This window comes from Oncorhynchus nerka, linkage group LG10 (genome assembly GCF_034236695.1).
Source record: "Oncorhynchus nerka isolate Pitt River linkage group LG10, Oner_Uvic_2.0, whole genome shotgun sequence".
NCBI lineage: Eukaryota > Metazoa > Chordata > Actinopteri > Salmoniformes > Salmonidae > Oncorhynchus > Oncorhynchus nerka.
Window position 1 is genome coordinate 17,474,106 of NC_088405.1, and position 27,659 is coordinate 17,501,764.

Genomic DNA, 27,659 nt, shown 5'->3' on the forward strand with positions numbered 1-27,659 from the left:
CATTTCTAGAGGTGGAAATTCTATTTTAGATGGTGTCAGCATCCTTTTAAATTCACCAGAACTGAGCTTCTCAGTCCTACATACAATTACTCTGAGGGAGACCCCAGACCCCCAAAACAAGGGGAGAGGGACCCCTCCTTGAACCGCACCTAGATGACCTTTACCCCCACTGCTACAAATGTTTCAAGAGGAAACACTGGTACGTTCTCAAAGGCCAGCCACACGAAGATGAGCTATTTGAAGAGAATCAGTTTGAGCAAAGTGAGACATAGAATCGCTCATCTTGATTACATAATGAGTTGTTATTTTGGATGCAAGGTCATTTGCAGATTAGTGATCTGTGCAGGCCGAGGTAGCCGATCTCAAAGATGTACTGCAAGCCTGTCCTTGGCTCATTGCATGGTGTGTATAGGTCATTGTGTGTGCACAAACGTGTGTGAACATGAGAATTCTCTCATTTACATAAGTTCACACACCCCTGAGTTAATACTTTGTCGAAGCACCTTTGGCGGCGATGACAGCTTTGATTCTTCTTGGGTATGTCTGTATCAGCTTTGCACATCTGGATTTGGGAATTTTCTCCCATTCTTCCTTGCAGATTTCCTCAAGCTCTGTTAAGTTTATTTTTTTATTTCACCTTTATTTAACCAGGTAGGCTAGTTGGGAACAAGTTCTCATTTGCAACAAAAACCTGGCCAAGATAAAGCAAAGCAGTTCGACACAAACACCACCACAGAGTTACACATGGAATAAACACACATAGAATCAATACTACAGTAGGAAAATCTATATACAGCATGTGCAAATGAGGTAGGATAAGAGAGCTAAGTCAATAAATAGGCCATGGTGGTGAAGTAATTACAATATAACAATTAAACACTGGAATGGTAGAATGTGCAGAAGATGAATGTGCAAGTTGAGATACTGGGGTGCAAAGGAGCAAGATAAATAAATACAGTATGGGGATAAGGTAGATTGGATGGGCTATTTACAGATGAGCTATGTACAGGTGCAGTGATCTGTGAGCTGCTCTGACAGCTGGTGCTTAAAGCTAGTGAAGGAGGTAAGAGTCTCCAGCTTCAGAGATTTTTGCAGTTCGTTCCAGTCATTGGCAGCAGAGAACTGGAAGGAAAAGTGGCCAAAGGAAGAATTGGCTTTGGGGTTGACCAGTGATATATACCTGCTGGAACGCATGCTACGGGTGGGTTCTGCTATGGTGACCAGTGAGCTGAGATGAGGTGGGGCTTCACCTAGCAGAGACTTGTAGATGACCTGGAGCCAGTGGGTTTGGCGACGAGTATGAAGCAAGTGCCAGCCAATGAGAGCGTACAGGTCGCAGTGGTGGGTAGTATATGGGGCTTTGTAGACAAAACGGATGGCACTGTGATAGACTGCATCCAATTTGCTGAGTAGAGTGTTGGAGGCTAGACGAGCGAGCAGGTGCTGGCAGCGATCGGTTGAAGAGCATGCATTTAGTTTTACTTGCATTTAAGAGCAGTTGGAGGCCACAGAAGGAGAGTTGTATGGCATTGAAGCTCGTCTGGAGGTTAGTTAACACAGTGTCCAAGGAGGGGCCAGAAGTATACAGAATGGTGTCGTCTGCGTAGAGATGGATCAGAGAATCACCAGCAGCAAGAGCAACATCATTGATGTATACAAAGAAGAGAGTCGGCCCGAGAATTGAACCCTGTGGCACCCCCATTGAGACTGCCATAGGTCCAGACAACAGGCCCTCCGATTTGACATACTGAACTCTATCGGACAAGTAGTTGATGAACCAGGCGAGGCAATCATTTGAGAAACCAAGGCTGTTGAATCTGCCAATAAGAATGTTGTGATTTACAGAATCGAAAGCCTTAGCCAGGTCGATGAATACGGCTGCACAGTAATGTCTCTTATTGATGGCGGTTTTGATATCGTTTAGGACCTTGAGCGTGGCTGAGGTGCACCCATGACCAAGTTAAATGGGGAGCGGTGGTGAACAGCAATCTTCAAATCTTTTCACACATTTTCAACGGGATTCATGTTTGGGCTTTGGCTGGGCCACTCAAGGACTTTCACATTCTTGTTCTGAAGCCATTCCAGCGTTGCTTTGGCTGTATGCTTGAGGTCATTGTCCTGTTGGAACGTAAATCGTCACCCCAGTCTGAAGTCATTTGCACTCCGAAGCAGGTTCTCATCAAGGATTTTCCTTCATTCATTCATTGTTCCCTCTATCCTTACCTGTCTCCCAGTCCCTGAAAAGCATCCCCATAGCATGATGCTGCCACCACTATGCTTTACGGTATGGATGGTGTTAACCAGGCACAACTCACCACCTGTCTTTCTCCAGACATAGCGCTTCGCATTCAGGATAAAGAGTTACATTTTAGTCTCATCAAGCCACAGAATCTTTCAAAGTATTTCACATGCCTTTTTGCAAACTCCAGGTGTACTGTTTTGTGCCTTTTTCTCAGGAGTGGCTTCCGTCTGGCCACTCTCCCATAAAGTCCAGATTGGTGATAGGCTGTAGAGACTTGTCTTTCTGGCAGGTTCTCCCATCTCAGCCAAGGAACTCTGTAGTTCTGTCAGGGTGGTCATTGGGTTCTTGGTCATCTCCCTGACCAAGGTCCTTCTTGCCAGGTTGGTCAGTTTGGTCGGACGGCCAGCTCTAGGCAGAGTCTGGGTAGTTCCATATTTTTTCCATTTCCCAATGATGGAGACCACTGTGCTCTTGGAAATTGTTTTAAACCCTTCCCCAGATACAGTATATGCCTCATCACAATTCTCTCAGAGATCTATGGACAGATCTTTGGAATTCATGGTATAGTTTCTGCTCTGACCAGCACTGTCAGCAGTGGAACCTTATATAGACAGGTGTGTCTTTCTAAATCATGTCCAAACAATGGAATTGGCAACAGTTGGACTTCAAATCGAGTTGTAGAGACATCTCATGGATGATCATGATCATGCGCCCTATTTGGAGTGTCATTGCAAATGGTCTGAAAACTTATGTACTGTAAATGCAATATTTCTGTATTTCATTTTCACTAAATTTGCAAACATTTCTAAAAACATGTTTTCACGTTGTCATTATGGGTTACTGTGTGTATTTGGGTGAGGGTAAAATAATATTGAATCCAATTTGAATTCAGGATGTAACACGGCGGCGTGCAACTGGCAGCCCGCAGGCCGCCCACCTTTGGAAGGATCTCAGATCTATATTTTTTAAAATATATAAATTTAGCAACTCAGTCGGGGTCTCAATTTACTGTTTCCAGTTAGTACATAAGGTGCAACTTCATAATTAGATTTTGCGTCAGCAGACAGTCACTGATACGCAAAACATTTCAAAATAATTGACTACCTTTAATTAGGCAAGTCAGTTAACAACTCATTCTTATTTACAATGACAGTCTACCGGAGAACAGTGGGTTAACTGCCTTGTTCAGAGGTAGAACGACAGATTTTCTTTACCTTTTTAGCTCGGGGATTCGATCCAGCAACCTTTCAGCTATTGACCAAACGCTCTAACCACCAGACTACCTGGTGTCCCAATTAGCCCATGTCAACTAAAAATGTTTAGATTGCCAAGTTAGTCAGTCTCATTCAGATATTAAAACCGGCAAACATTTCTCTTCGCAAAATGAGTAGAATTGCATGAAATTAGTTAAAAATGGCTAAATATTCTCTCCACCCCATGTCAAAATGTGTAAAATTGCAGCAAACATGCTTTAAAATTGCAACACTTTCTCTACACCCCATGGCAAAATGTAGATAATTGCATTAAAAAATGTACTTGCTGTATGTGTGTGTTCTCAATGGCACTAATCCTAGGTCAGTGAGCTGCTTTGTCACTGTGTACATGCTTATACATGTGTGTGTGGTGTGTGTCTATGCGCCAATGTATCTGTCTGTAAGCATGCGCCCTCAGTTTGAGACTACCCCTGGGTCGGTCAGAGTGCGGTTCTTTGTCTCTCTGACACTGTGTGTGTGTGTGTGTGTGTGTGTCCGCTCTGTGGCAGTGTGTTGATTGTGGCCACCCACCCTGCCTCACCAGGCCAGAGACACAAAGACAACGGTCTACAGGACAGCATTATACTGCATACTACAGACCCTGTGCTGGGCTACTCGGATACACATGTTGCTTTCACAAAGACTTGGGTTGAAAACGCACCAGCAACCAGCAGCCTTTTCATCTCAATAAAGAGGGTATACATAGTTTTGCCCGACTGGGTGATTCTCAAGACATTTGGAAGTTCGGATTCTCATGAAATTTGGAATTTCCCTTCCAGATATCTTCCACCAGATTTCCTCATGGATTCAATGAGATTATGATCTGAGGAAGTCTCATTCTGTCTTCTTACAGGACAAATCGATATTTCTATTAAGGGATAGATTTTCACTCAAAAACCAGTTGTAACTAACCTGATTCAGCTTATCAACAAGCTAATTATTAGAATTAGGTGCACTAGATTAGAGTAGATCCTACATAACGGTAGCTCTCCAGGAACAGGGATGGAGGGAAAACCTACAGAACGGTACAGTGGTTTGTCCTTTAAAAGTTTCAGCGTACTGCAGCACAGCTTGCGTGGTGCAGCAGAATTCTATGGCACATTATTTAAGTGCCAACCACTGGTTAGCTAGTTAGTGCTAGTTTGACCACCAGAGGGCATCTTTGAGACGCATATGATAGCCTTCAATGGTGGCTGTACTCAAATTTAAAACGTTTTTTTTGTAAGAACATAGTATGAGACTGATTTTAAGAAATGTTACTTAATTTGATTAATATTATGGTGTTTCTATTGAAAAATATATATATGATGCTGTACAACGTGACGGTCAGGAGTAGGCTACAGTACTGGGTTATTTAGCTAAACGAATCCCTGTGTCGTGCGGGCACGCAGGAGTCCGGGGTTCAATTCCCCGACAGGGAGGAAGGAATAGGCTGTCCTTGTAAATAAGAAATTGTTCTTAACTGACTTGCCTTGTTAAATAAAGGTTACACAAGAGCATAACATTTCTACACCCTAATTGTAGTCTAACCAATAACCAAACGGAGATTCAGTCAAAATAAAATCTCATTGATTTATCAAGACCAGTCCCCATGCTCGTCTCAGAGCTGCGCGAAATGGTGTTAAAATAGTTTTAGGCTATTGCTTCAAATCCGATTGCTTCTAACTTCAATATGCTCTTTAAATAAATAAGACCTACACCACATTACTCAACACTAGAGAGACTCATGTCGCCTACGGTAGGCCTACTGTATATTGAAAAATATGACGTGACTCTCGCCAATAATTACATTTAGAGGATTGGAGGATTCTAAATTAAAACCAGAAGCTGCCTCATGGGTCTCCCGGTGGCAGCCGGCACGGGTATCTGTAGCAACGCATTTTGCATTGCAATGCAGTGACTTACACAGCTGCGCCACTGGGGAGGCCCCTTCCACAAAGCATCAAAATACAGAGAGATGTTGGTAAAGGTATTGTCATGACTGCCCTGATCAGGTCAGGTTACAGGAGACCACAACCCTACAGATTATCTCTCAACCCCAACAGAGGACAAGCGATCTAGGGGTCTGAAGAAGTGGGGTGTTTTATGGCCCCACACGCCCCTGGTAAATCTCAGGCCACAGACAAATTCCTTTGTCCTGTTACTATGAAGAACCAGCCTCAGAACATTAAAAAAAGAACTAAAGGGACTTTGCAACAATGGTTTTCGTCAGCCACAATGGTAGTCATGACGATAGATGGAATATGAAAATGTATGTCATTTTTGTTTTGTTATTAAAGATGAATAGATTACGTTATTACGAAAACATTGTAATGTGAAGGGTTTTCCTAGTATATGTTTGATGTTTATACATTGTACATTGTATGGAAAGTATCCAAATCAAAGAGAATGTTTTGGGGAATATGAAATGTTAAGTTAGTGGACGAAAATTGGATTTGAGTCAAATCTGGGCCTTGCCTCATTAACTTGGTACGCCCAGAGAATTGCCCTAAAGGCGGCTACGCCCACTTCTGACCCAAGGGTATAAAACCTGTGAGTATAGAATTTACAGAAGGACTACGTGACCCCAGCTGCAGCGAGGTCTAAAAAAGTCAACGAACCCAGAACGCAACGCAAGTTTGAGGACAAAGAAATCCTTTTCTACCCAAGCTACAGATGAGTAGCTGTGTCTAAGCGGGTGAATTCAAGTCGAACCACCTAGCCTCCATCTCCCATCGAATCGTGGAATCTAAAGGGTTTCATTCCTATGCTGTGAGCTCTGAGCTTCAGAGCTGTCTGTCCTCAGAAGACCCCTTCCAGAGAAAGGGGTGAGGGAAAAGACTCCTAAGCCAAAAAGGACACAGACATCGGGAGGACGAGCAGGGAGGTGCGCAGGAGAAGTGAGTCATCGAACAGCGGAAAGGTCCACGCAGAGAATCCTCGGAGATCATCCCCACATAATTACATCATTATATTCTGACCCATAAGAGCGGCAGTTTGGGGAAAGGCTAGGGTTAGAATAGCATAGCTGACAAATTCACCCAAATGAATATTTCTCGTGTACTTTCTTTTTTCTCTCCCTTTTGAAATCCTCATTGTGGGTAACACGCGCCATAGTGTGTTGGCCCGTTATACTAAGTTCTAATCAATAGCCTATAATGTGTTTTGTCTATGTGTATCTTTTATCATCATTTTAGCTTTTTAGTAAATATTCAACTAAGATTGGTGTGGTACGAATTCATTGGTGAGACCCGGGTCCGTGCAGATTCACGGGCTATACAACGTTCAGAACGAGATTGGTAGAGGTAACTGGTCAATTAGCGGCTGTTGTAAAATCGATATTCTGATATTCTTTGAGTTAATTTGGGAAATAGAAACTCAATAAAAACTAGTTTTCCCATGGTGCCCCAGATTAACGAGTTAATAATTGCTTGATTCAGTTTATCACGTAATTAGAAACTTGTAATCATTCGATGAGCAACAGTCGTCACATTAACTAATACAACGTCAAGACAGTATATTGTCCTGCTAATAGCCCATAATGGGCTATTATAATACTGTACATGGTGTCCAGGTCAGGATAACTAAAACATTTCTTTATTAAAGACTATTAGAAAGAATGTTGGTACTTATTGATTTTGATCCAAAGCCATGAATGAGTGAGTCACTCAGCTTTATGTAGGTGCCGCTGACTGTGCCATCAACTTGATCATCTGTAACGATAATTGAGGTTATTTTGTAAAAAAAAAAAAAAGTGATAGAAACACTGGGCCAGTTGTGCTCCGCCCTATGGGACTCCCAATCACGGTTGGATGTGATACAAAATTATAATACTTTTTGTTTTATTATTTGTTTTGTCTTTAATGGTGGATTAAACTGAAATAGCAACCAATCACGGCCTGGTTGTGATACAGCCAACTTAACTAAGAAATACATTTTACGATAGAATTCTCCCCCTACCCTCCTTCTAGGCAAGTCGATTGTCCAGCTACCTGTTAATAGCCATAAATGCGCTGTACAACGTGACCGTGTGTTTAAAAGAGTATTTTCCAGTAAGCAACAATTTATTTACCTTCATTAGGCAACTTTGATCCAATATTTCTGTAATTCAGTGATATTTATTCCCATAGTAATTCATTATGGATCCATAACTAAATGACCGTCGGCATTTTGGAAAAGTATTTTTATCATTATTTTATCAACGAAAGCATAAAGATACCATTATTAGTTACATTGTTTTAGTTTGAACGTGCAGACTGGCACTAGGAACAGCGGAAATATTTCCCAAGTCTGCACCATTATTAGTGCAATGCCCTTTAAAGTGTTGCTCTGTGTTACCGAGTGTGGCGGGGTTGGGGTCCACCGCCTCCCCCTTCCTCCCTTCCCCATGGACTAGGTCCGTCTTCTGTGCGCGGCTCTGCGGCCTGTCCCGTGCCCTCGTGCCTTGAACCTTGTGCGCTTTCAGTGGATACAGCTGGAGAACTGCAAGGCAATCCCATTGTGAGCCACTCGGGAGCCATGACCAATATATATTGTCCTGCTAATAACAGGGTTAATAATATATTTCTGAGAATATCCAAGGAGCTTTATACACTGCTCAAAAAAATAAAGGGAACACTTAAACAACACAATGTAACTCTAAGTCAATCACACTTCTGTGAAATCAAACTGTCCACTTAGGAAGCAACACTGATTGACAATAAATTTCACATGCTGTTGTGTGAATGGAATAGACAACAGGTGGAAATTATAGGCAATTAGCAAGACACCCCCAATAAATGAGTGGTTCTGCAGGTGATAACCACAGACCACTTCTCAGTTCCTATGCTTCCTGGCTGATGTTTTTGTCACTTTTGAATGCTGGCGGTGCTTTCACTCTAGTGGTAGCATGAGACGGAGTCTACAACCCAAACAAGTGAACTCAGGTAGTGCAGCTCATCCAGGACAACACATCAATGCGAGCTGTGGCAAGAAGGTTTGCTGTGTCTTGTCAGCGTAATGTCCAGAGCATGGAGGCGCTACCAGGAGACAGGCCAGAACATCAGGAGACGTGGAGGAGGCCGTAGGAGGGCAACAACCCAGCAGCAGGACCGCTACCTCTGCCTTTGTGCAAGGAGGAGCACTGCCAGAGCCCTGCAAAATGACCTCCAGCAGGCCTCAAATGTGCATGTGTCTGCTCAAACGGTCAGAAACAGACTCCATGAGGGTGGTATGAGGGCCCGACGTCCACAGGTGGGGGTTGTGCTTACAGCCCAACACCGTGCAGGACGTTTGGCATTTGCCAGAGAACACCAAGATTGGAAAATTTGCCACTGGCGCCCGGTGCTCTTCACAGATGAAAGCAGGTTCACACTGAGCACATGTGACAGACGTGACAGAGTCTGGAGACGCCGTGGAGAACGTTCTGCTGCCTGCAACATCCTCCAGCATGACCAGTTTGGCTGTGGGTCAGTCATGGGGTGGCATTTCTTTGGGGGGCCGCACAGCCCTTCATGTGCTCGCCAGAGGTAGCCTGACTGCCATTTTGTACCGAGATGAGATCCTCAGACCCCTTGTGAGACCATATGCTGGTGCGGTTGGCCCTGGGTTCCTCCTAATGAAAGACCATGCTAGACCTCATGTGGCTGGAGTGTGTCAACAGTTCCTGCAAGTGGAAGGCATTGATACTATGGACTGGCCCGCCCGTTCCCCAGACCTGAATCCAATTGCGCACATCTGGGACATCATGTCTCGCTCCATCCACCAACGCCAAGTTGCACCACAGACTGTCCAGGAGTTGGCGGACACCACATCATCAGGAGCATGCCCAGGCGTTGTAGGGAGGTCATACAGGCACGTGGAGGCCACACACACTACTGAGCCTCATTTTGACTTGTTTTAAGGACATTACATCAAAGTTGGATCAGCCTGTAGTGTGGTTTTCCACTTTAATTTTGAGTGTGACTCCAAATCCAGACCTCCATGGGTTGATAAATTTGATTTCCATTGAGAATTTGTGTGATTTTGTTGTCAGCACGTTCAACTATGTAAAGAAAAAAGTATTTAATAAGAATATTTCATTCATTCAGATCTAGGATGTGTTATTTTAGTGTTCCCTTAATTTTTTGGGGCAGTGTATAATTCTAAATTATTAATAAATCACTGTTTATTTTGGAGAGGATTTCGTTTTCAAATAACATAAAATGAGTGACAAAAAGGCCGTTCTTGAACGTAGAGTGAGACATTGTTAATAATTTGTAAATACAGCCCGTTTGTTATTTAGAATTATTTCTGTTTGGAGAGGGAGATAAACTAAAAACCTACAGTCATCTCATGGGTCTTCCAGTCGAGGCCACCACTCAGGCGCTGTACAACGTGACCAGTCAGGAGTGGCCTACAGTACTACAGTAAGAAGAGTAATCCTAACAAAATAAAATAAAAACCTTAGAGTCACAACAGTTTTAGTAAGTAATACTGAAGTTGTGCACAATTATCAGTTTATATTTAGGTTTATGTCGCTCATTCATTGTCAGTTAGAGACACAGTAGCACCCAAAAGCATAATCAGTGCTCTACCTCCCACTTGCGCTGGTTTGGAGCAATGAAGTACTGACACAGAGGTAATTTGTGGGTTAGGACGGTACCCTAAGTACCACAGCATAATCACACAACTTTTAGTGGAGCAACCACTGTAGCTCTCTAGGAACAGGGTTGGAGAGGCCTACCCTAGTATATAATGCACTACTTCTAATTGGGGCCTCATTTGAAAATGGCATGCTATTCTCTAGTGCAGTACTTGGGACTCCTTTTGAGCAGACCTGGATCCCTGGTTTTACCACTCACCTGGTCTCCTTATTGAACTGGAGCCTCCAGCTGATCCCAGGCTGTTGGGTGCCTGGAACAATGAGAGGTTTCAGACCAAGTCAATACAAGGATATTGACAACGCCTGGGTATCAGTCTGTTTAGCCATCATTCCACTCCTTATCATGCTAAACATTGTTTGGCAATGACACAGTAGGAGTGGAATGTTAGCAAACAGGTTAGATTTCAGACTACGCACAAACTATATAGTGAACAAGAGTACTGTACCTCACAATACAACACATAGTGTGTTGCATTGTGCTGCTTTGATTTGCTAATTTCTATTTAGGCAGTTCATCAAGTCCTTATTTGTGGATAGTAACCATTTTCCTGCCTAGCTGGGTTGTATATCAATAGTCTGTCCTCATGACTCACCATGTAAGAGGCGGTCGCTCTGTGTAGTGGGGACATCTGTCGGATAAGGTCCTCCTGGAGCAGCTGGATGTTGGCTTGTAGGGAGGGGGCCGTAGAGCCTAGCATGCCCAGCCTGGAGGCCCCAACAGCGGGCAGCTCCAACCCAAATCCCAGGCTCTGTCCCAGGCCTTCCCTGCTGCTGCTGACTGGGGTCCTGGAGGAAGAGGACAGGGAGGCCAGGAGCTCTGTGTTGCTGAGGGACTCGAGAGGGTTCATACAGGCCTGGTTGGCCAACTTGGTGATGCCCCGTGCCTCACTTTTACTCATCATCTCCGGCCGCTTGCCTTGGGAGTCCATCTTGATGCCTCGCAGATGAGAGCCATGTGGAAGAGAGGAGGGGAGAGGTGGAGCAGGGGAGAAGAGAGTGGTGGGGGCGGGAGGAGGGGGGATTGGATTGTAGGGTTGGCGTTACTGAGCCTGTGAATTCAAAGGGTTGTGGTAGTTTCCATCTACTAGAGGGGGAAGGAGAGTCGGGTAAATGATCAAGGGTGTTGCCTAGTAACTGTGTCCTATGACCTTTGCAGGCTAACCTATCAGAACCACCCATAGCCCAGTTGTTTAAAGAGTTCATCCCCTCAGCTTGGGAGAGGAGAGAGGGGGTGGAGGAGAGCTGGTGCTCTGCTCCAAACCCCAGGGCTCCTAGCCCATCCAACCTACCCAAACCCTCCTCTGGCTGGGTAGAGATGTCCAGGATGAGGGGGTCTGTGAGCAGGTTTCCGTACAGAGCTCCAGGCGGTGTGGGCTCCAGCAGGCTTGCAACCTCCTCCAGCAACTCCAGCCCCAGTGCCTCTCCTCTGGAGTCAGGCAGCTCCACTGTCCCCTCAGCCTGCCCCCTGCTGGGGAGTGCGGGGAGCTGCGGATACACACAGTCCCTCATGAGCCTGGTGCTGCCGATGTCCAATCGGGACACTTTAGGAGGGGTCCGGATCGACTTGGGGCTGGTCTCCCATGGCTCCTCTTCCTGAAGCATGTAACAGGACGAGGAAGAGAAATAGGGCGGCGCCTGGCCGCTGATTGACAGGTGGGTGGCGGAGGTAGTAGCAACGGGAGTAGAGGGATTTGCGGATCCCTGGTCCCTGATTGGAGGTAAGTATGAGGTGGAGTGGTGGGATTGGTTGATGTGGGGCAGGACATGGAAGAGGCGGTGGTGTCTGGGGAGCCCCAGAAAGTTGCTGCTGGGCCGGGCACTGACAGGTGACAGAGGTTTCAACTTGGCAGACCTCTTAGGCTGGGGGAAGACAGAGAAAGTCATAAAGCCCGTTTGAAGGGATCAGTTCGAGCAAGGGGAGGCAGAGAATTACTCATTATGATAACAAAATGAGTAATTATTTGAGATGCAAGTTGAGTCGTCACCTGGACTTGCATTTAAGGTTTAGGTTGCCGTTAAGCACTTTGCCAATAAAATGTTGGATAATAAAGAAGTCCATTCTCTTCTATCCTAACCATGTGTCATGACGTTGGCCTGGGGGGTAGGTTTATGACAGTCATAAATACCTCTTCCCCCGTTTTTCCTCTCTCTACCCTACTGATCTGACATTTGAAAACCCCTTGGTTAACATAGAGATTCTGGGAACATCAGAAGGTGGGGGGAAATGAACTATATTCTGGTAATCCGACCAATTGAACATATGTGGTGGTACTTAATGAATATGATGTCAGTTCGGTTGTCATCTGAGACATTCTCATCAATGATAAGATGACATAAACTCTACAGTGGAAAGTCTACACATCAGAGTTATCGGATTCACATGGAATTGTTGTTCAATTTAAATGTTTGAATATGAAATTATTCGTGATGGGACGAAATGTGATTTTAGCTTCTAAAATGTGAGATTTGGGTTTTCATAAGGTTAGGGCTATGCTCAATCAATGGCCCGGCCCTGTGAAGGGACATGGGCTATAAAACGTTTCGGACACCCTTCTCGCTCCACTATATAAAGCCTTGACGAAAATGTAACTATCTGTTCCAAGTCCGTGAGGTCTACAGCCTCTGCGTTAAAAGGACTAACATGTCAACTACATAACTAAGCCAACCTCAGCGTGAGCTTTGGTTGCGAATGGTATGAACTTTGAACTCTTATTCACTACAGAAGTGATACCTCCTAGCCGTTGAGTTAGCAACAGCAGCTGCAAACGAGGGTTAGGAAAGAACAGACAGAGTATCCAGTCTACCACACAATGACGTTACTACAATGTATCCAATTTACTTCCAGAGACATTCTTCAAAGACCAAAGGACTCGGTTTGGCAACACGGCCTTCCATCTACCACCAACCTACCGAAGGGCAGCTCAAAGAAAATATTTATTGCCTTTTCCTTTTCCAAATGGGCGGTAATGTAGAATGCATAAGATACTGTATTTACGATAGCACAGCTTCTCCCTTTGTTACTCAGTCTTCCAGCTCTTTCACTCAAACCCAGACCCTTTTCTTTTGTGTAACCAGCTGTCATATCTTTTCCGCCCACTAGGGACGTTTTCCTTTATGACGTAATTTGTAATTAAGGTATGATTCATTCTTTGTATATGTATTTCTGTGTGATTAGTTAGGTATTTAGTAAATAAATAATTCAACCCAATTTTGTATTGCTGATTCAACTTGTTAGCCAGGGTTCGTGAAGATAACCAAGAATTTACAACTTTCAGATGAGACTGAATTAAGGTGACGATTAATATTGACTGCTATTGATGTAAAATATTACTAGGTATTTTTATTTGTTTATTCGGAAGATAACAGCTCTATAAATATTATTTTGTGGTGCCCCGACTCTCTAGTTAATTACATATACATGATTAGCTCAATCAGGCAATATTAATTACGGAGAAAGGATTTTATAGAATAGCATATCATATCACTTAATCCGGCATAGCCAAAGACACGACACATGTTAATGGATAGAGAATAATGACATCCTAAGGAAAGAACTAGGAAGTCAAATCCATCTACCTTCTTGTTGATGTTCATGTCCTCCATCTTGGCTTTGAGCAGCTTCATCTTGTTCATGGTGATAGAGTTCTCCAGGGATGGCTGTCCCAGAGCCAAGCCCCCCGTCTCGTCGTCGTCGTCATCCTCTGTGTACATGTTGAACACTGAGCCACCACTGGAACACACATGGACACAAAGACACACATATTAACAACTTGGACAGAAAATGCAAAGATCACACATAGAGCACACATAGACAGGCCTTTTACGGGGGAAGAGATCAACAGCTAACAGAGAAATATATCCTGTTCTGAACTGTCCTAAACTACTTTAGTCCACAATGTCGTCACACATTCACCCATCCTGACATTGACCAGAAATTTGAGGAAGAATATAAACTAGGCCTATTTTTAGACTGTCTCTGTGTAGAACTGTCATTTTAATGACGTATTGTTGACATGCTGGCCCTAACCCTAAACAATTTAATTCCCTATGCTTAACCTTTGGACCTGCCACCTACTCTTCCTAATAAAGCACACAGATCTAAGATCTGTATATCGTCTCAGAGTGGAAAATTATGTAATTGAATTGGGACTGGGAAATTGGTATTGCACTATTCTGAAAGTGGACTGTGCTCACCTGAGTGATTCTGAGACAGGGGTCAGAGTTCCGTCCCCTCGGTCGACGACCCGGAAGAAGCTGAGCTGGTCTCCCTCTCGGTACACCAGAAAAGTGACCTGCTTGCTGCCAGGCAGACTCTTATCCCAGCCCTCCTCCCTGCCTCCCTCCATTACCTCCACCATATCCTTCACTGGGTCCTCAACAGGCACTGAAGGAGAAAGAAATATGCTTCTACATCTGCATTTCTTGCTGTAAGGGGTTTTAGACTGGGTTTCTGTACAACAGTTTGTGACATCGGCTGATGTAAAAAGGGCTTTATAAATAAATTTGATTGAACACGTCAGCCAGGCAGGCAGCCACTCAGACAGCCAGCCAGGCAGGAAGCCAGCCAGCCACTCAGACAGCCAGCCACTCAAACGGCCAGCCAGCCACTCAAACGGCCAGCCAGCCAGCCACTCAGTCAGTCAGTCAGCCACTCAGTCAGTCAGTCAGTCAGTCAGTCAGCCACTCAGTCAGTCAGTCAGCCACTCAGTCAGTCAGTCAGCCACTCAGTCAGTCAGTCAGCCACTCAGTCAGTCAGTCAGCCACTCAGTCAGTCAGTCAGCCACTCAGTCAGTCAGCCACTCAGTCAGTCAGTCAGCCAGCCAGCCACTCAGCCAGCCACTCAGTCAGTCAGCCAGCCAGCCACTCAGTCAGTCAGCCAGCCAGCCACTCAGTCAGTCAGCCAGCCAGCCACTCAGTCAGTCAGCCAGCCAGCCACTCAGTCAGTCAGCCAGCCAGCCAGTCAGCCACTCAGTCAGTCAGCCAGTCAGTCAGCCACTCAGTCAGTCAGTCAGTCACTCAGCCAGTCAGCCACTCAGTCAGTCAGCCAGTCAGCCACTCAGTCAGTCAGCCACTCAGTCAGTCAGCCACTCAGTCAGTCAGCCACTCAGTCAGTCAGCCAGTCAGCCAGTCAGCCACTCAGTCAGTCAGCCAGTCAGCCAGTCAGTCAGCCAGTCAGCCACTCAGTCAGTCAGCCACTCAGTCAGTCAGCCAGTCAGCCACTCAGTCAGTCAGCCACTCAGTCAGTCAGTCAGCCACTCAGTCAGTCAGCCACTCAGTCAGTCAGTCAGCCAGCCACTCAGTCAGTCAGTCAGTCAGCCACTCAGTCAGTCAGTCAGTCAGTCAGCCAGCCACTCAGTCAGTCAGCCAGCCAGCCACTCAGTCAGTCAGTCAGCCAGCCACTCAGTCAGTCAGTCAGCCAGCCACTCAGTCAGTCAGCCAGCCACTCAGTCAGTCAGCCAGCCAGCCACTCAGTCAGTCAGCCAGCCAGCCACTCAGTCAGTCAGCCAGCCAGCCACTCAGTCAGTCAGTCAGCCAGCCACTCAGTCAGCCAGCCAGCCAGTCAGCCAGCCAGCCACTCAGTCAGTCAGCCAGCCACTCAGTCAGCCACTCAGTCAGTCAGTCAGCCAGCCACTCAGTCAGTCAGTCAGTCAGTCAGTCAGCCAGCCAGCCAGCCACTCAGCCAGCCAGCCAGCCACTCAGTCAGTCAGTCAGTCAGTCAGCCACTCAGCCAGCCACTCAGCCAGTCAGCCAGCCACTCAGTCAGTCAGCCAGCCACTCAGTCAGTCAGCCAGCCACTCAGTCAGTCAGTCAGCCAGCCACTCAGTCAGTCAGCCAGCCACTCAGTCAGTCAGCCAGCCAGCCACTCAGTCAGTCAGCCAGCCAGCCACTCAGTCAGTCAGCCAGCCAGCCACTCAGTCAGTCAGCCAGCCAGCCACTCAGTCAGCCAGCCACTCAGTCAGTCAGTCAGCCAGCCAGCCACTCAGCCAGCCACTCAGCCAGCCAGCCACTCAGCCAGCCACTCAGTCAGTCAGCCAGCCAGCCACTCAGTCAGTCAGCCAGCCAGCCACTCAGTCAGTCAGCCAGCCAGCCACTCAGTCAGTCAGCCAGCCAGCCACTCAGTCAGTCAGCCAGCCAGCCACTCAGTCAGTCAGTCAGCCAGCCAGCCACTCAGTCAGCCAGCCAGCCACTCAGTCAGCCAGCCAGCCACTCAGTCAGCCAGCCAGCCACTCAGTCAGTCAGCCACTCAGTCAGTCAGTCAGTCAGTCAGCCACTCAGTCAGTCAGTCAGCCACTCAGTCAGTCAGTCAGCCACTCAGTCAGTCAGTCAGCCACTCAGTCAGTCAGTCAGCCACTCAGTCAGTCAGTCAGCCACTCAGTCAGTCAGCCACTCAGTCAGTCAGTCAGCCAGCCAGCCACTCAGCCAGCCACTCAGTCAGTCAGCCAGCCAGCCACTCAGTCAGTCAGCCAGCCAGCCACTCAGTCAGTCAGCCAGCCAGCCACTCAGTCAGTCAGCCAGCCAGCCACTCAGTCAGTCAGCCAGCCAGCCACTCAGTCAGTCAGCCAGCCAGCCACTCAGTCAGTCAGCCAGCCAGCCAGCCACTCAGTCAGTCAGTCACTCAGTCAGTCAGCCAGTCAGCCACTCAGTCAGTCAGCCAGTCAGCCACTCAGTCAGTCAGCCACTCAGTCAGTCAGCCACTCAGTCAGTCAGCCAGTCAGCCAGTCAGCCACTCAGTCAGTCAGCCAGTCAGCCAGTCAGTCAGCCAGTCAGCCACTCAGTCAGTCAGCCACTCAGTCAGTCAGCCAGTCAGCCACTCAGTCAGTCAGCCACTCAGTCAGTCAGTCAGCCACTCAGTCAGTCAGTCAGCCACTCAGTCAGTCAGTCAGCCAGCCACTCAGTCAGTCAGTCAGTCAGCCACTCAGTCAGTCAGTCAGTCAGTCAGCCAGCCACTCAGTCAGTCAGCCAGCCAGCCACTCAGTCAGTCAGTCAGTCAGCCAGCCACTCAGTCAGTCAGTCAGTCAGTCAGCCAGCCACTCAGTCAGTCAGCCAGCCAGCCACTCAGTCAGTCAGCCAGCCAGCCACTCAGTCAGTCAGCCAGCCAGCCACTCAGTCAGTCAGTCAGCCAGCCACTCAGTCAGCCAGCCAGCCAGTCAGCCAGCCAGCCACTCAGTCAGTCAGCCAGCCACTCAGTCAGCCACTCAGTCAGTCAGTCAGCCAGCCACTCAGTCAGTCAGTCAGTCAGTCAGTCAGTCAGCCAGCCAGCCACTCAGTCAGTCAGTCAGTCAGTCAGTCAGCCACTCAGCCAGCCACTCAGCCAGTCAGCCAGCCACTCAGTCAGTCAGCCAGCCACTCAGTCAGTCAGTCAGCCAGCCACTCAGTCAGTCAGTCAGCCAGCCACTCAGTCAGTCAGCCAGCCAGCCACTCAGTCAGTCAGCCAGCCAGCCACTCAGTCAGTCAGCCAGCCAGCCACTCAGTCAGTCAGCCAGCCAGCCACTCAGTCAGCCAGCCAGCCACTCAGTCAGCCAGCCAGCCACTCAGTCAGCCAGCCAGCCACTCAGTCAGCCAGCCAGCCACTCAGTCAGCCAGCCAGCCACTCAGTCAGTCAGTCAGCCACTCAGTCAGTCAGCCAGCCACTCAGTCAGCCACTCAGTCAGTCAGTCAGCCAGCCACTCAGTCAGTCAGTCAGCCAGCCAGCCACTCAGTCAGTCAGCCAGCCAGCCAGCCACTCAGTCAGTCAGCCAGCCAGCCAGCCACTCAGTCAGCCAGCCAGCCAGCCAGCCACTCAGTCAGCCAGCCAGCCAGCCAGCCACTCAGCCAGCCACTCAGCCAGTCAGCCAGCCACTCAGTCAGTCAGCCAGCCACTCAGTCAGTCAGCCAGCCACTCAGTCAGTCAGCCAGCCAGCCACTCAGTCAGTCAGCCAGCCAGCCACTCAGTCAGTCAGCCAGCCAGCCACTCAGTCAGTCAGTCAGCCAGCCAGCCACTCAGTCAGCCAGCCACTCAGTCAGCCAGCCACTCAGTCAGCCAGCCACTCAGTCAGTCAGTCAGCCAGCCACTCAGTCAGCCAGCCACTCAGTCAGCCAGCCACTCAGTCAGCCAGCCACTCAGTCAGCCAGCCACTCAGTCAGCCAGCCACTCAGTCAGCCAGCCACTCAGTCAGCCAGTCACTCAGTCAGTCAGTCAGCCAGCCACTCAGTCAGTCAGCCAGCCACTCAGTCAGTCAGCCAGCCACTCAGTCAGTCAGCCAGCCACTCAGTCAGTCAGCCAGCCACTCAGTCAGTCAGCCAGCCACTCAGTCAGTCAGCCAGCCACTCAGTCAGCCACTCAGTCAGTCAGCCAGCCACTCAGCCAGCCACTCAGTCAGTCAGCCAGCCACTCAGTCAGTCAGCCACCAAGTCTTTCATGGACACTGACCAAGAGAAAAAACCAACCAAACACTTCATGGACATTAGGTGTGAGAGTCGAGACTGTTAGGGTAGTGTTCATCAAATCAATATGTTGCTATAGAGGCTTACAGGACTAGAATAGGTGAATTTACTGTGTGTGAATACTTATGGGTGTACAGTAGTGAAGGCAGAGAAATCCCAACACATCTCCCCCTAGCTACCTACCTCTCCTGGTGTTGATTGGTCCTCCTCTCATGGCTAGCACCAGCTTCAGAGTACAGCCCTCAGCAATACTGCAGAAACACAAATAGACAGACCACAAGATAAATGTCAGCAATGTTGAAGCTGTCCCAAGTCCCTTGGAAGGATCGGTTAAGCTATCATCTTATTGCTTTGCCTTACAGCTAGCTTGATCGTTCAGGCATGGGTGGTGTTCATTAGGGCACGCAGCGGAAAACGTATCATTATCAAAAAACAAATGTGCATTTCCAGGTAGTCTTTCCCTGTTTCAGTTGGTTTTCTTAAGTTTGGTGCCCAATAAACATCGACTGGGAAAACGATAATTATTCCGGAACAAACATCGTTCCTCAGTCAGTCTGCGCTCCAGATGAACTTATGCACACATCTGGGAATTCCATTGGAATTCAAACGGAACGTCCGTTTTATACAAATCCACCCGCTCTCGCCCTCCATTTCTCAGACTTCAAAAGGATGTTTTGTTGTTACTCAGACCTAACTAAACCTCACCGGGGACAGAACGTGGAAAATTAAGCGACAAGCATTCATGACGCAACCACCATCTGCAATCTGTAGACTGGGTCTGTATCTAATAAAACTGACAACTCACAAACACATTCAATATGTGACTGTAGCCAATTCGGCATCTTTGGTTCACTGATATCAGGGCTTGGGGAGAAAATGTATTCAATACGAGGAGAGTTCATTTCAAAGCATATAGTCAAGTCCTCCACTTCACTAAGTTCAATTAACCACTAATTACAAGATCAAAGTTGATAGTTCGTTTACAGGGCATTGCTATATATGAAAATAGGTCCCAGTTAACTGACCAGAGTTGAATTATTATATATATATATATTTTAAGGGTTATGTTAATTAGGGCACGTAACAGGAAACATTTTTAAATGCTTTGGAACATAAAGGTAAAATAACTACTTTTACTTGGTCCAAGTAGACCCTCCCAGTTTCATTCAGTTTGGTGCCATATGAACACGACCTAGTTAAACTCACCTGTAATCATGCAGACAGTACTCATCCTCCAGCTCCAAGTTGTTCCAGATCAGGTGTTGCTGGGCAACAGGGATACCTGGGGGTGGGGTGGGGGGGCACGAGAGAGCGAGCAAGATGACAGAACAGACAGAGGTGAGTTTACACAAGATCTCCCTCCAACCTCATAACCAAGTAAGGAATTACCGTACAGAACACCCCTCTCATTTCCACCAACCTTTTAGGCTAACCACACAGGAAGAACTCCAGTACAGAACACCCCTCTCATTTCCACCAACCTTTTAGGCTAACCACACAGGAAGAACTCCAGTACAGAACACCCCTCTCATTTCCACCAACCTTTTAGGCTAACCACACAGGAAGAACTCCAGTACAGAACACCCCTCTCATTTCCACCAACCTTTTAGGCTAACCACACAGGAAGAACTCCAGTACAGAACACCCCTCTCATTTCCACCAACCTTTTAGGCTAACCACACAGGAAGAACTCCAGTACAGAACACCCCTCTCATTTCCACCAACCTTTTAGGCTAACCACACAGGAAGAACTCCAGTACAGAACATCCATGAACAAAAGTACTACAAGACACTGAGAAATCAACTAACTTATGTGGTTAGAAAGTAAAGCAGAGAAAGAAGGTAGTCACCTCATACAAGTACTTGGGAATATGGCTAGACAGTCCACTGTCCTTCTCTCAGCACAAAGATGCAGGCTTAAAAATCTAGACTATCGTAATCACTCCTCTTTTACTCCTTCTGCCAAACTAACCCTGATTCAGATAATCATCCAACCTAATCTAGATTACAGAGACGTAATTTATAGATTGGTAGGTAAGGGTGCTCGAGCGGCTAGATGTTCTTTATTGTAGTCTCTACCTTCTTGCCCTTTGTGCTGTTGTCTGTGCCCAATAATGTTAAACCATGTTTTGTGTTGCTGCCATGCTGTGTTGTCTTATGTCTCTTTTTATGTAATCTTGTCTCTTGTCGTGATGTGTGTTTTGTCCTATATTTTCATTTTATTTTAAATCCCAGCCCCCATCCCCGCAGGAGGCCTTTTGGTAGGACGTCATTGTAAAGAAGAATTTGTCCTTAACTGACTTGCCTAGTTAAATAAAGGTTAAATAAAAAAAAGATTTAAAAAATAAGAACCATAGCCTGACAACTCAATTAGTCCGCTGCTCTGTCAATCGCTACATACTTTTAGTCTGAGACCGCCATCATTGAAGTCGTCTGTGGTGACGAGGGGCATAGTACAAAACAAAGGCCACCAGCTGTTGGATCGTCTAACCAATCAAGAGTATCAAAGCCAATGACATTTTAAAACCGCCGCAATACCCACACGTGTTCTGGCCCAACCCATCAGTTTGTGGACCAATCAGAAGGTCCCGAATGTGTTCGCATTTGGTGAAATCGTGGAGGTACTCTGCTCCAGACTCATTGCGGAAAGGAAACTAACGTCTGTAGGCGTGGTGTAATTTTGGACCGTAGCAAGGAGTGTGGGTAGCCAGGCAACAAGAAACATACTTCATTTCTAGTATGGCCAGAAAGTGACGACACTATAGAGGCCATATTCACAAAGCATTTCAGAGTAGGAGGGCTGAACTTGGATCAGGTACCCCGTCAATATAATCTTATTCAGTATCTTCATAAGATTACATTGCCCAATTTCAGGCACTAGATTTCCTGATAATATGTTCACGTTACTTGTTTTATGAATTTCCCACCGTCTTCTAAGTCAGAACACAAAAAAGACAGTTCTAGGACACTCAGAGGCTTCTCTGTTGAATAAACGTGTCTCTGGCTCCATCCAGTGGGAGGCTGAGTCATTACAATCCATTTTGTCAGGTCAAATAGGCGAGACCCTTAGAAAAGCAGTTCTAACTTCACTGAACAAAAATATAAACGCATTGAGGCACAGAATAAGTTTGAGGAAAAACAAAAAGAAACTTATTCAAGAAAGATCAAGTGTAATATATTATAAAATAAAGCGAACTGGATGGAATATGGGGAAAAATGCAAATAATTTTTCAATCTTCAATATAGAAATGCTACCAAAACAAATGTATTGAAACTTGTTACAAATGGAGTCACGCACAATTCACCGAATGATATTTTGAAAGAGGAAGTAAAGTACTAAGTACTTTAAGAATATGTTTTCGTTTCAGTCTCCACTAACAAACTAATTGTATGGATTTTTTCCCCCTCCTAATAATAATAATGTAAAATTAACATCTGTACAGAAAGACTCATGTGAAGGCCAAATTGCAGAGGAGAAACTTATTGATGCAATTAAAGCATTTAAAGCTGGGACAACTCCAGGGCTGGATGGCATAAGAGTGTAAGTATACAAAACGTTTATTATACTCAGAGGACCATTATTAGCATGTTTTAACCACTCCTATATAAATGGTAGATTATCAGACACGCAACAAGGTCTGATATCATTACTATTGAAACAGGACCCAAATGGTATATATAAAGATTCAGTCCATTTAAAAAAATTGGAGACCTCTTTCACTTCAGTGTTGTGATGCAAAAATCCTAGCAAAATGCTTGGCATATAGAATTATGATTTTGAAAAGGCTTTTGATAAAGTATGACTGGAGTTTATATATAAATGCCTAGAATATTTACATTTTGGAGAATCTCTTATGAAATGGGTTAAAGTTATGTAAAGTAACCCTAGGTGTAAAATAGTAAATAATGGCTACATCTCAGAAAGTGTGAACTATCTAGAGGAGTAAAACAACGTTGTCCACTATCGGCATATCTATTTATTATTGCCATCGAAATGTTAGCTGTTAAAATTAGATCAAACAATAACATTAAGGGATTAGAAATCTGTGGCTTAAAAACTAAGGTGTCATTGTACGCTGATTCATATTTTCTTTTAAAACCACAATTAGAATCTCTCCACAGACTCATAGAGGATCTAGATACTTTTGCTATCCTCTCTGGATTAAAACCAAATGATGATAAGTATTGGATCACAAAAAAATGCAAATGTTACATTACCGTGTAGTTGACCAATTAAATGGTCTGACGGAGATGTGGACATACTCTGTATACAAATCCCAAAAGAAATAAATTCTCACTCCAATAAATTTTTACAGAAAGTTAGCAAAAATAGATATACGATCTTGCTACCATGGAAAGGAAAAACCCTGTCTATTTGTGGTGAAATCACCCTGATTAACTCTTTAGTCACATCACCGTTTTTAAATTATATGAACCAAAAAAATATTCCATTTTATTTGGAATGGCAAGCCAGGCAAAATTAAAAGGGCCTATTTATATAATGAATATGAATTTGGAGGGCAGAAATGATTAAATATTAAAGCATTAGACCTCTCACTAAAGGCATCAGTTATATTTAAATCCAAACTGGTTCTCTAGTAAATTGGTAGGAATGTCTCATCCTATGTTCAAGAAGGGCCTTTTCCCTTTATTCAGATAACACCTGCTCACTTTCAGGTTGTGTGAAAAGGAAATAATATCCAAAATATCGTTATTTTTTAAACAAGCCTTAGAAAGTTGAAAAGACAGAACAAATAATACAACCAATAATGGCTAAACTCAAATATACTAATTGATTTAAAAAAAGAAAATTCAAAGAAATGTTTAATAAAGGTATAATTTGTGAATGATATCATAAAAGGATTGGTGGAGTTGTCACACATGCAGCTAACACAGACATATGGAAATGTCCGCTCTACCCAAAATTACAACCAACTAATTGCAGCATTACCACAAAAATGGAAGAGGCAAGTAGAAGGGGAAAAAAGTAAGGAACTTGTATGTCGGCCCTTTATTAAAGAACATAAATGGTTAAAGAAAAGTGTGATAAATAAAAACATATACCAATTTAATTTAAGGACCAAAAGAAACTGACAGCTGTGCCATATAAATTGCTAAATAGTTGGGAAGAGATTTGCGATGTACCCATTCCATGGCACATGGTTTATGAATTGATACTTAAAACAGCTCCGGATTCATAACTTTGAATTTTTCAATTACTATACAAAATTCTTGCAACCAATAGAATGTTATACATCTGGGGGATTCATTCTTCCCAGCTCTGCAGATTTTGCTGTGAGGAGGCAGAGTCATTAGATCATTTATTTTGGTATTGTCCATATGTAGCTCATTTTTGGTCACAGGTCCAGGAATGGCTGAAGAACTGCAACATGTACCTGCAGCCAACGCCGCATATAGCAATACTGGGTGATTTGAAATCAATCAATCAATAATATAATTATTATTTTGGCAAAAAATCTTTATTTTTAATTTACAATCTGTAGAAGCTATGAGAATAGAACGGTTCGGTACTTTTGTCAAGCATCACAGCACAGTTAGAAAATAGATGGCAAATAGAAATCCAAAATGGATGGTGTTGAGAGATAGATGGGAGGGGTTGAATGGAGCTGAAGGAAGGACTAATAACAAGAACCAATGTAAAACATATGGGGTCTGTAAAATGTATATAGGTTCAGAATGTTGCGAAATAGCAGTTACAAATAGAACTCAAACTGGATGGACAAAAAACAAACAAAATATAACTACTGTAAAAAAATAGTCTGTAAAATGTGTATATGTAAAAACTGAAGATAAAAGCCAAAGTGTTATTGTTTATGAGTTTACTCCAATTGGGTGGTAGGGTTTGCGGGGAATAATAAAGGTATATTCTAAAAGAATGTATATATAAGTATGTGTATGTATATGGATATATCTAATTACCCAAAAAATATATGGGGGATGGGAAATGATGCAGACAATTACATTGATGGAAGCAACATTAAGCTGATCCACCACTTAAGAATTTTAAAAAATATATATGCGCATGTGTTGGTCCCATGTTTCAGGAGCTGAAATGGTCCATATGGACAAAATGCTTATTTCTCTCAAATGTGTTTACATCTGTTAGTGAGCATTTCGCCTTTGCAAAAATTATCCATTCACCTGACAGGTGTGGCATATCAATAAGCTGATTAAACAGCATTATCATTGCACCTTGTGCTGGGGACAATAAAAGGCCACTATAAAATGTGCAGTCAGCATGCTGACTGCAGAAAATGTTCACCAGAGCCGTTTCCAGAGAATTGAACGTACATTTTTCTACCATCAGCCGCCTCCAACTTTGTTTTAGAGAATTTGGCAGTACGTCCAACCGGCCTCACATCAACGTGTATGGCGTCGTGTGGGCTAGCGGTTTGCTGATGTCAACGTTGTGAACAGAATGTCCCAGGCCCATTGTTGTGCCATTCATCCACCTCCATCACCTCATGTTTCAGCCTGATAATGCACAGCCCCATGTCGCAAGGATATGTACACAGTTCCTGGATGCTGAAAATGTCCCAGTTCTTCCTTGGCCTGCATACTCACCAGACACCCATTGAGCATGTGGGATGCTCTGGATCGACGTGTACGACAGCGTTTTCCAGTTCCCGAGAATATCCAGAATCTTCACACAGCCATTGAAGAGGAGTGGGACAACATTCGAATCAAATCAAAGTTTGTCACATGCGCCAAATACAAGAGGGTGAAAATGCTTATTCCACAGGCCACAATCAACATACTGATCAACTCTATGCGAAGGAGATGTGTCACGATGCATGAGACAAATGGTGGTCACACCAGATACTGACTGGTTTTCTGATTCAGGCACCTACTTTTCTTTTAAGCTATCTGTTACCAACAGCTGCATATGTGTATTCCCAGTCATGTGAAATCCATAGATTAGGGCCTAATGAATTTATTTCAATTGACTGGTTTCCTTCTATGAACGGTAACTCAGTAAAATATTTGAAATTGTTGCATTTATATTTTTGTTCAGTATATATAATTACATTTGCTGTACGATAAATAATGCGACCTACAGACTCCCTTTTCTTTCTTTTTTTACATCGAGAGATAAAGGACATCAGAAGAACTGAGAAAAAGCACCCTTTTCACAGCATGTGAAATCCAAAGGCCATAGCTTTCTGGGTGAGGGAAGAACAACCTAAAAGGCTAAACTGATCTTAGATCAGCACCCATACTCTGCCACTTTATAAATATGGGTCCAGATGTATTATTTGGAGGGAAAACATTGTGGTTATTTGTTGAGAGGTCAGTTTCACACAGTCAACATGTTCCGCTCTAGCAGACAGCTAGACTAGGTTAAACTCTTTCCAGCAGCACCATCACCAAAGACCAGAAAGACGACTCACTCATGCCCCCTACAGGACATAGCATGCTAAAGACAGACTCAGGCCACAATGCAAACATTACTCTGAAGACCATGAGAGACTAGCACTTGACTTGAGTGTGAAAACACTCACACATTGACATCTCACGACAGATAAGCTGGGCATAACTAGAGAGCATGACACTTGCAGTGCATAAACAGGCAAGAGTACTCTTCTCTCACTCTACAACCATACTATGGTACTTGAGTTGTGACTTATTTTCCTTCTCTCTACAGCAGAGATTGGAACCTTTGATGGGGTGGTGGCCACTAAAAATACAAACTCATCATGAGGTGCCGCAGTTAAATCCCCCGGAGAGAAATTAATCAAGTTAATTTTGTGCAATTCAACACATTTCACCATGGGGTATGGAGAACATTTTGCTGTTTAAAAGCTAGTTTGGTACAATTACACACATTTTGCCATAGAGGCAGAGAGAAGATTTCGAATTTTATAACTCATTTCACGCACATTTTTTGATTTTAGTGTTAATTTTCGGCAATTCCACACATTTTGCCATAGGGTGGAGGGAAATGTTTGCAGTTTTTAATATGATACCTGAATGAGACTGACTAACAAACTCAATGGGGGCCCCGCATGCCCATCCCTGCTCTACAACCATGCTGGGGTACTTGAGGATTGCCCCCCCCCCCGACAGCATCCCATATGGCACCATACTCCCTATACCATATAGGCGGGCGGGGTCACAAGTAGTGCACAAAATAGGATGTAATTTGGGACACAGCCTCCCTCCCTCTTTCCAGCTCCTCTCCCCACACTGAATACACTCGTTGGCCCAGTGAGTGCTGAAGGGAACCCAGTGTTTGTGAGTGGGCCAGAGCAGTGCCATACTACTCTATTGTGAAGAGGCATGCCCAGTCACGCAGCCCTGACTAACACACCCCCCACTGACTGACTGCAAGAGAGCACAACACGCAGAGAGAGAGGTAGAAATAAAATGAGTAGAACCACAAACATCCTCAGATAGAGAGAAAGACAAAGAAATACAACAAATTGAACACCTTAGCCCAGGGAATCTCGGCATGGTTGCATCGCTATGGAAATGATAGGCATCTACTATCTAATGATATTCGACATCCAACCTATTTTCAGATGAGTATGAGTAGGATGAGGAGACAAGCAGGAGGCTACTGTTGACTACTGAGATGCATCCAGAGTAGTTCAAAGAGTCTGTCTCCTGACAGAATTGTTTGTCAATCTCAGCTAGAGACTTTCAACTCTCTGTTGTCAGCACTAGTGCCTGTTAGCTATCTCGAACCTGAGCTTCCTGTAAATCAAACTGCAGTTGAAAGGATCTAAATGGCTGTAATTAAAGGATAAACATTTAAGCAAGGCTTGGGAGGTAGGCCTACCACTGAAGCAAGTGGTAAGCAAGAGCTGCAAGGGACTTACGCTTTTACCAAGCTGTGCGTCATTTTGAACTGTACAAAGCCAATTTGTGGTGATCAATATTGTAAGATATGGCATGATCCTGTCAATTATCTTAGAGCATTAGTCAAATAATGGCTATTGTAGATAACTAAATAAAAGATTGAACATATGTGGACAGAAACTACAAAGATTCTTAAAGAGCATTATGTATAAATAGCCATATCAATAGTATTAAATAGGAACATGATTTGTGAGGCGAATCAGTGTCCACAGATTCAGTTACTGGTACCATTTACCACACCACTGACAACCGTAGA

At 44.9% G+C, this 27,659-nt stretch overlaps 1 protein-coding gene across 1 annotated transcript in view; it reads right to left on the reverse strand.

Moving 5' to 3' along the window:
• The window catches only part of LOC115136506 (AN1-type zinc finger protein 4-like), a 45,552-nt gene that overhangs the window by 15,078 nt on the left and 2,815 nt on the right, over nt 1-27,659 (reverse strand). Inside the window, 7 exon segments of the mRNA XM_065023093.1 lie at nt 10,296-10,347; nt 10,690-11,104; nt 11,106-11,956; nt 13,673-13,826; nt 14,291-14,480; nt 18,704-18,771; nt 19,727-19,802. Coding sequence (XP_064879165.1) covers nt 10,296-10,347; nt 10,690-11,104; nt 11,106-11,956; nt 13,673-13,826; nt 14,291-14,480; nt 18,704-18,771; nt 19,727-19,802 — 1,806 coding nt within the window.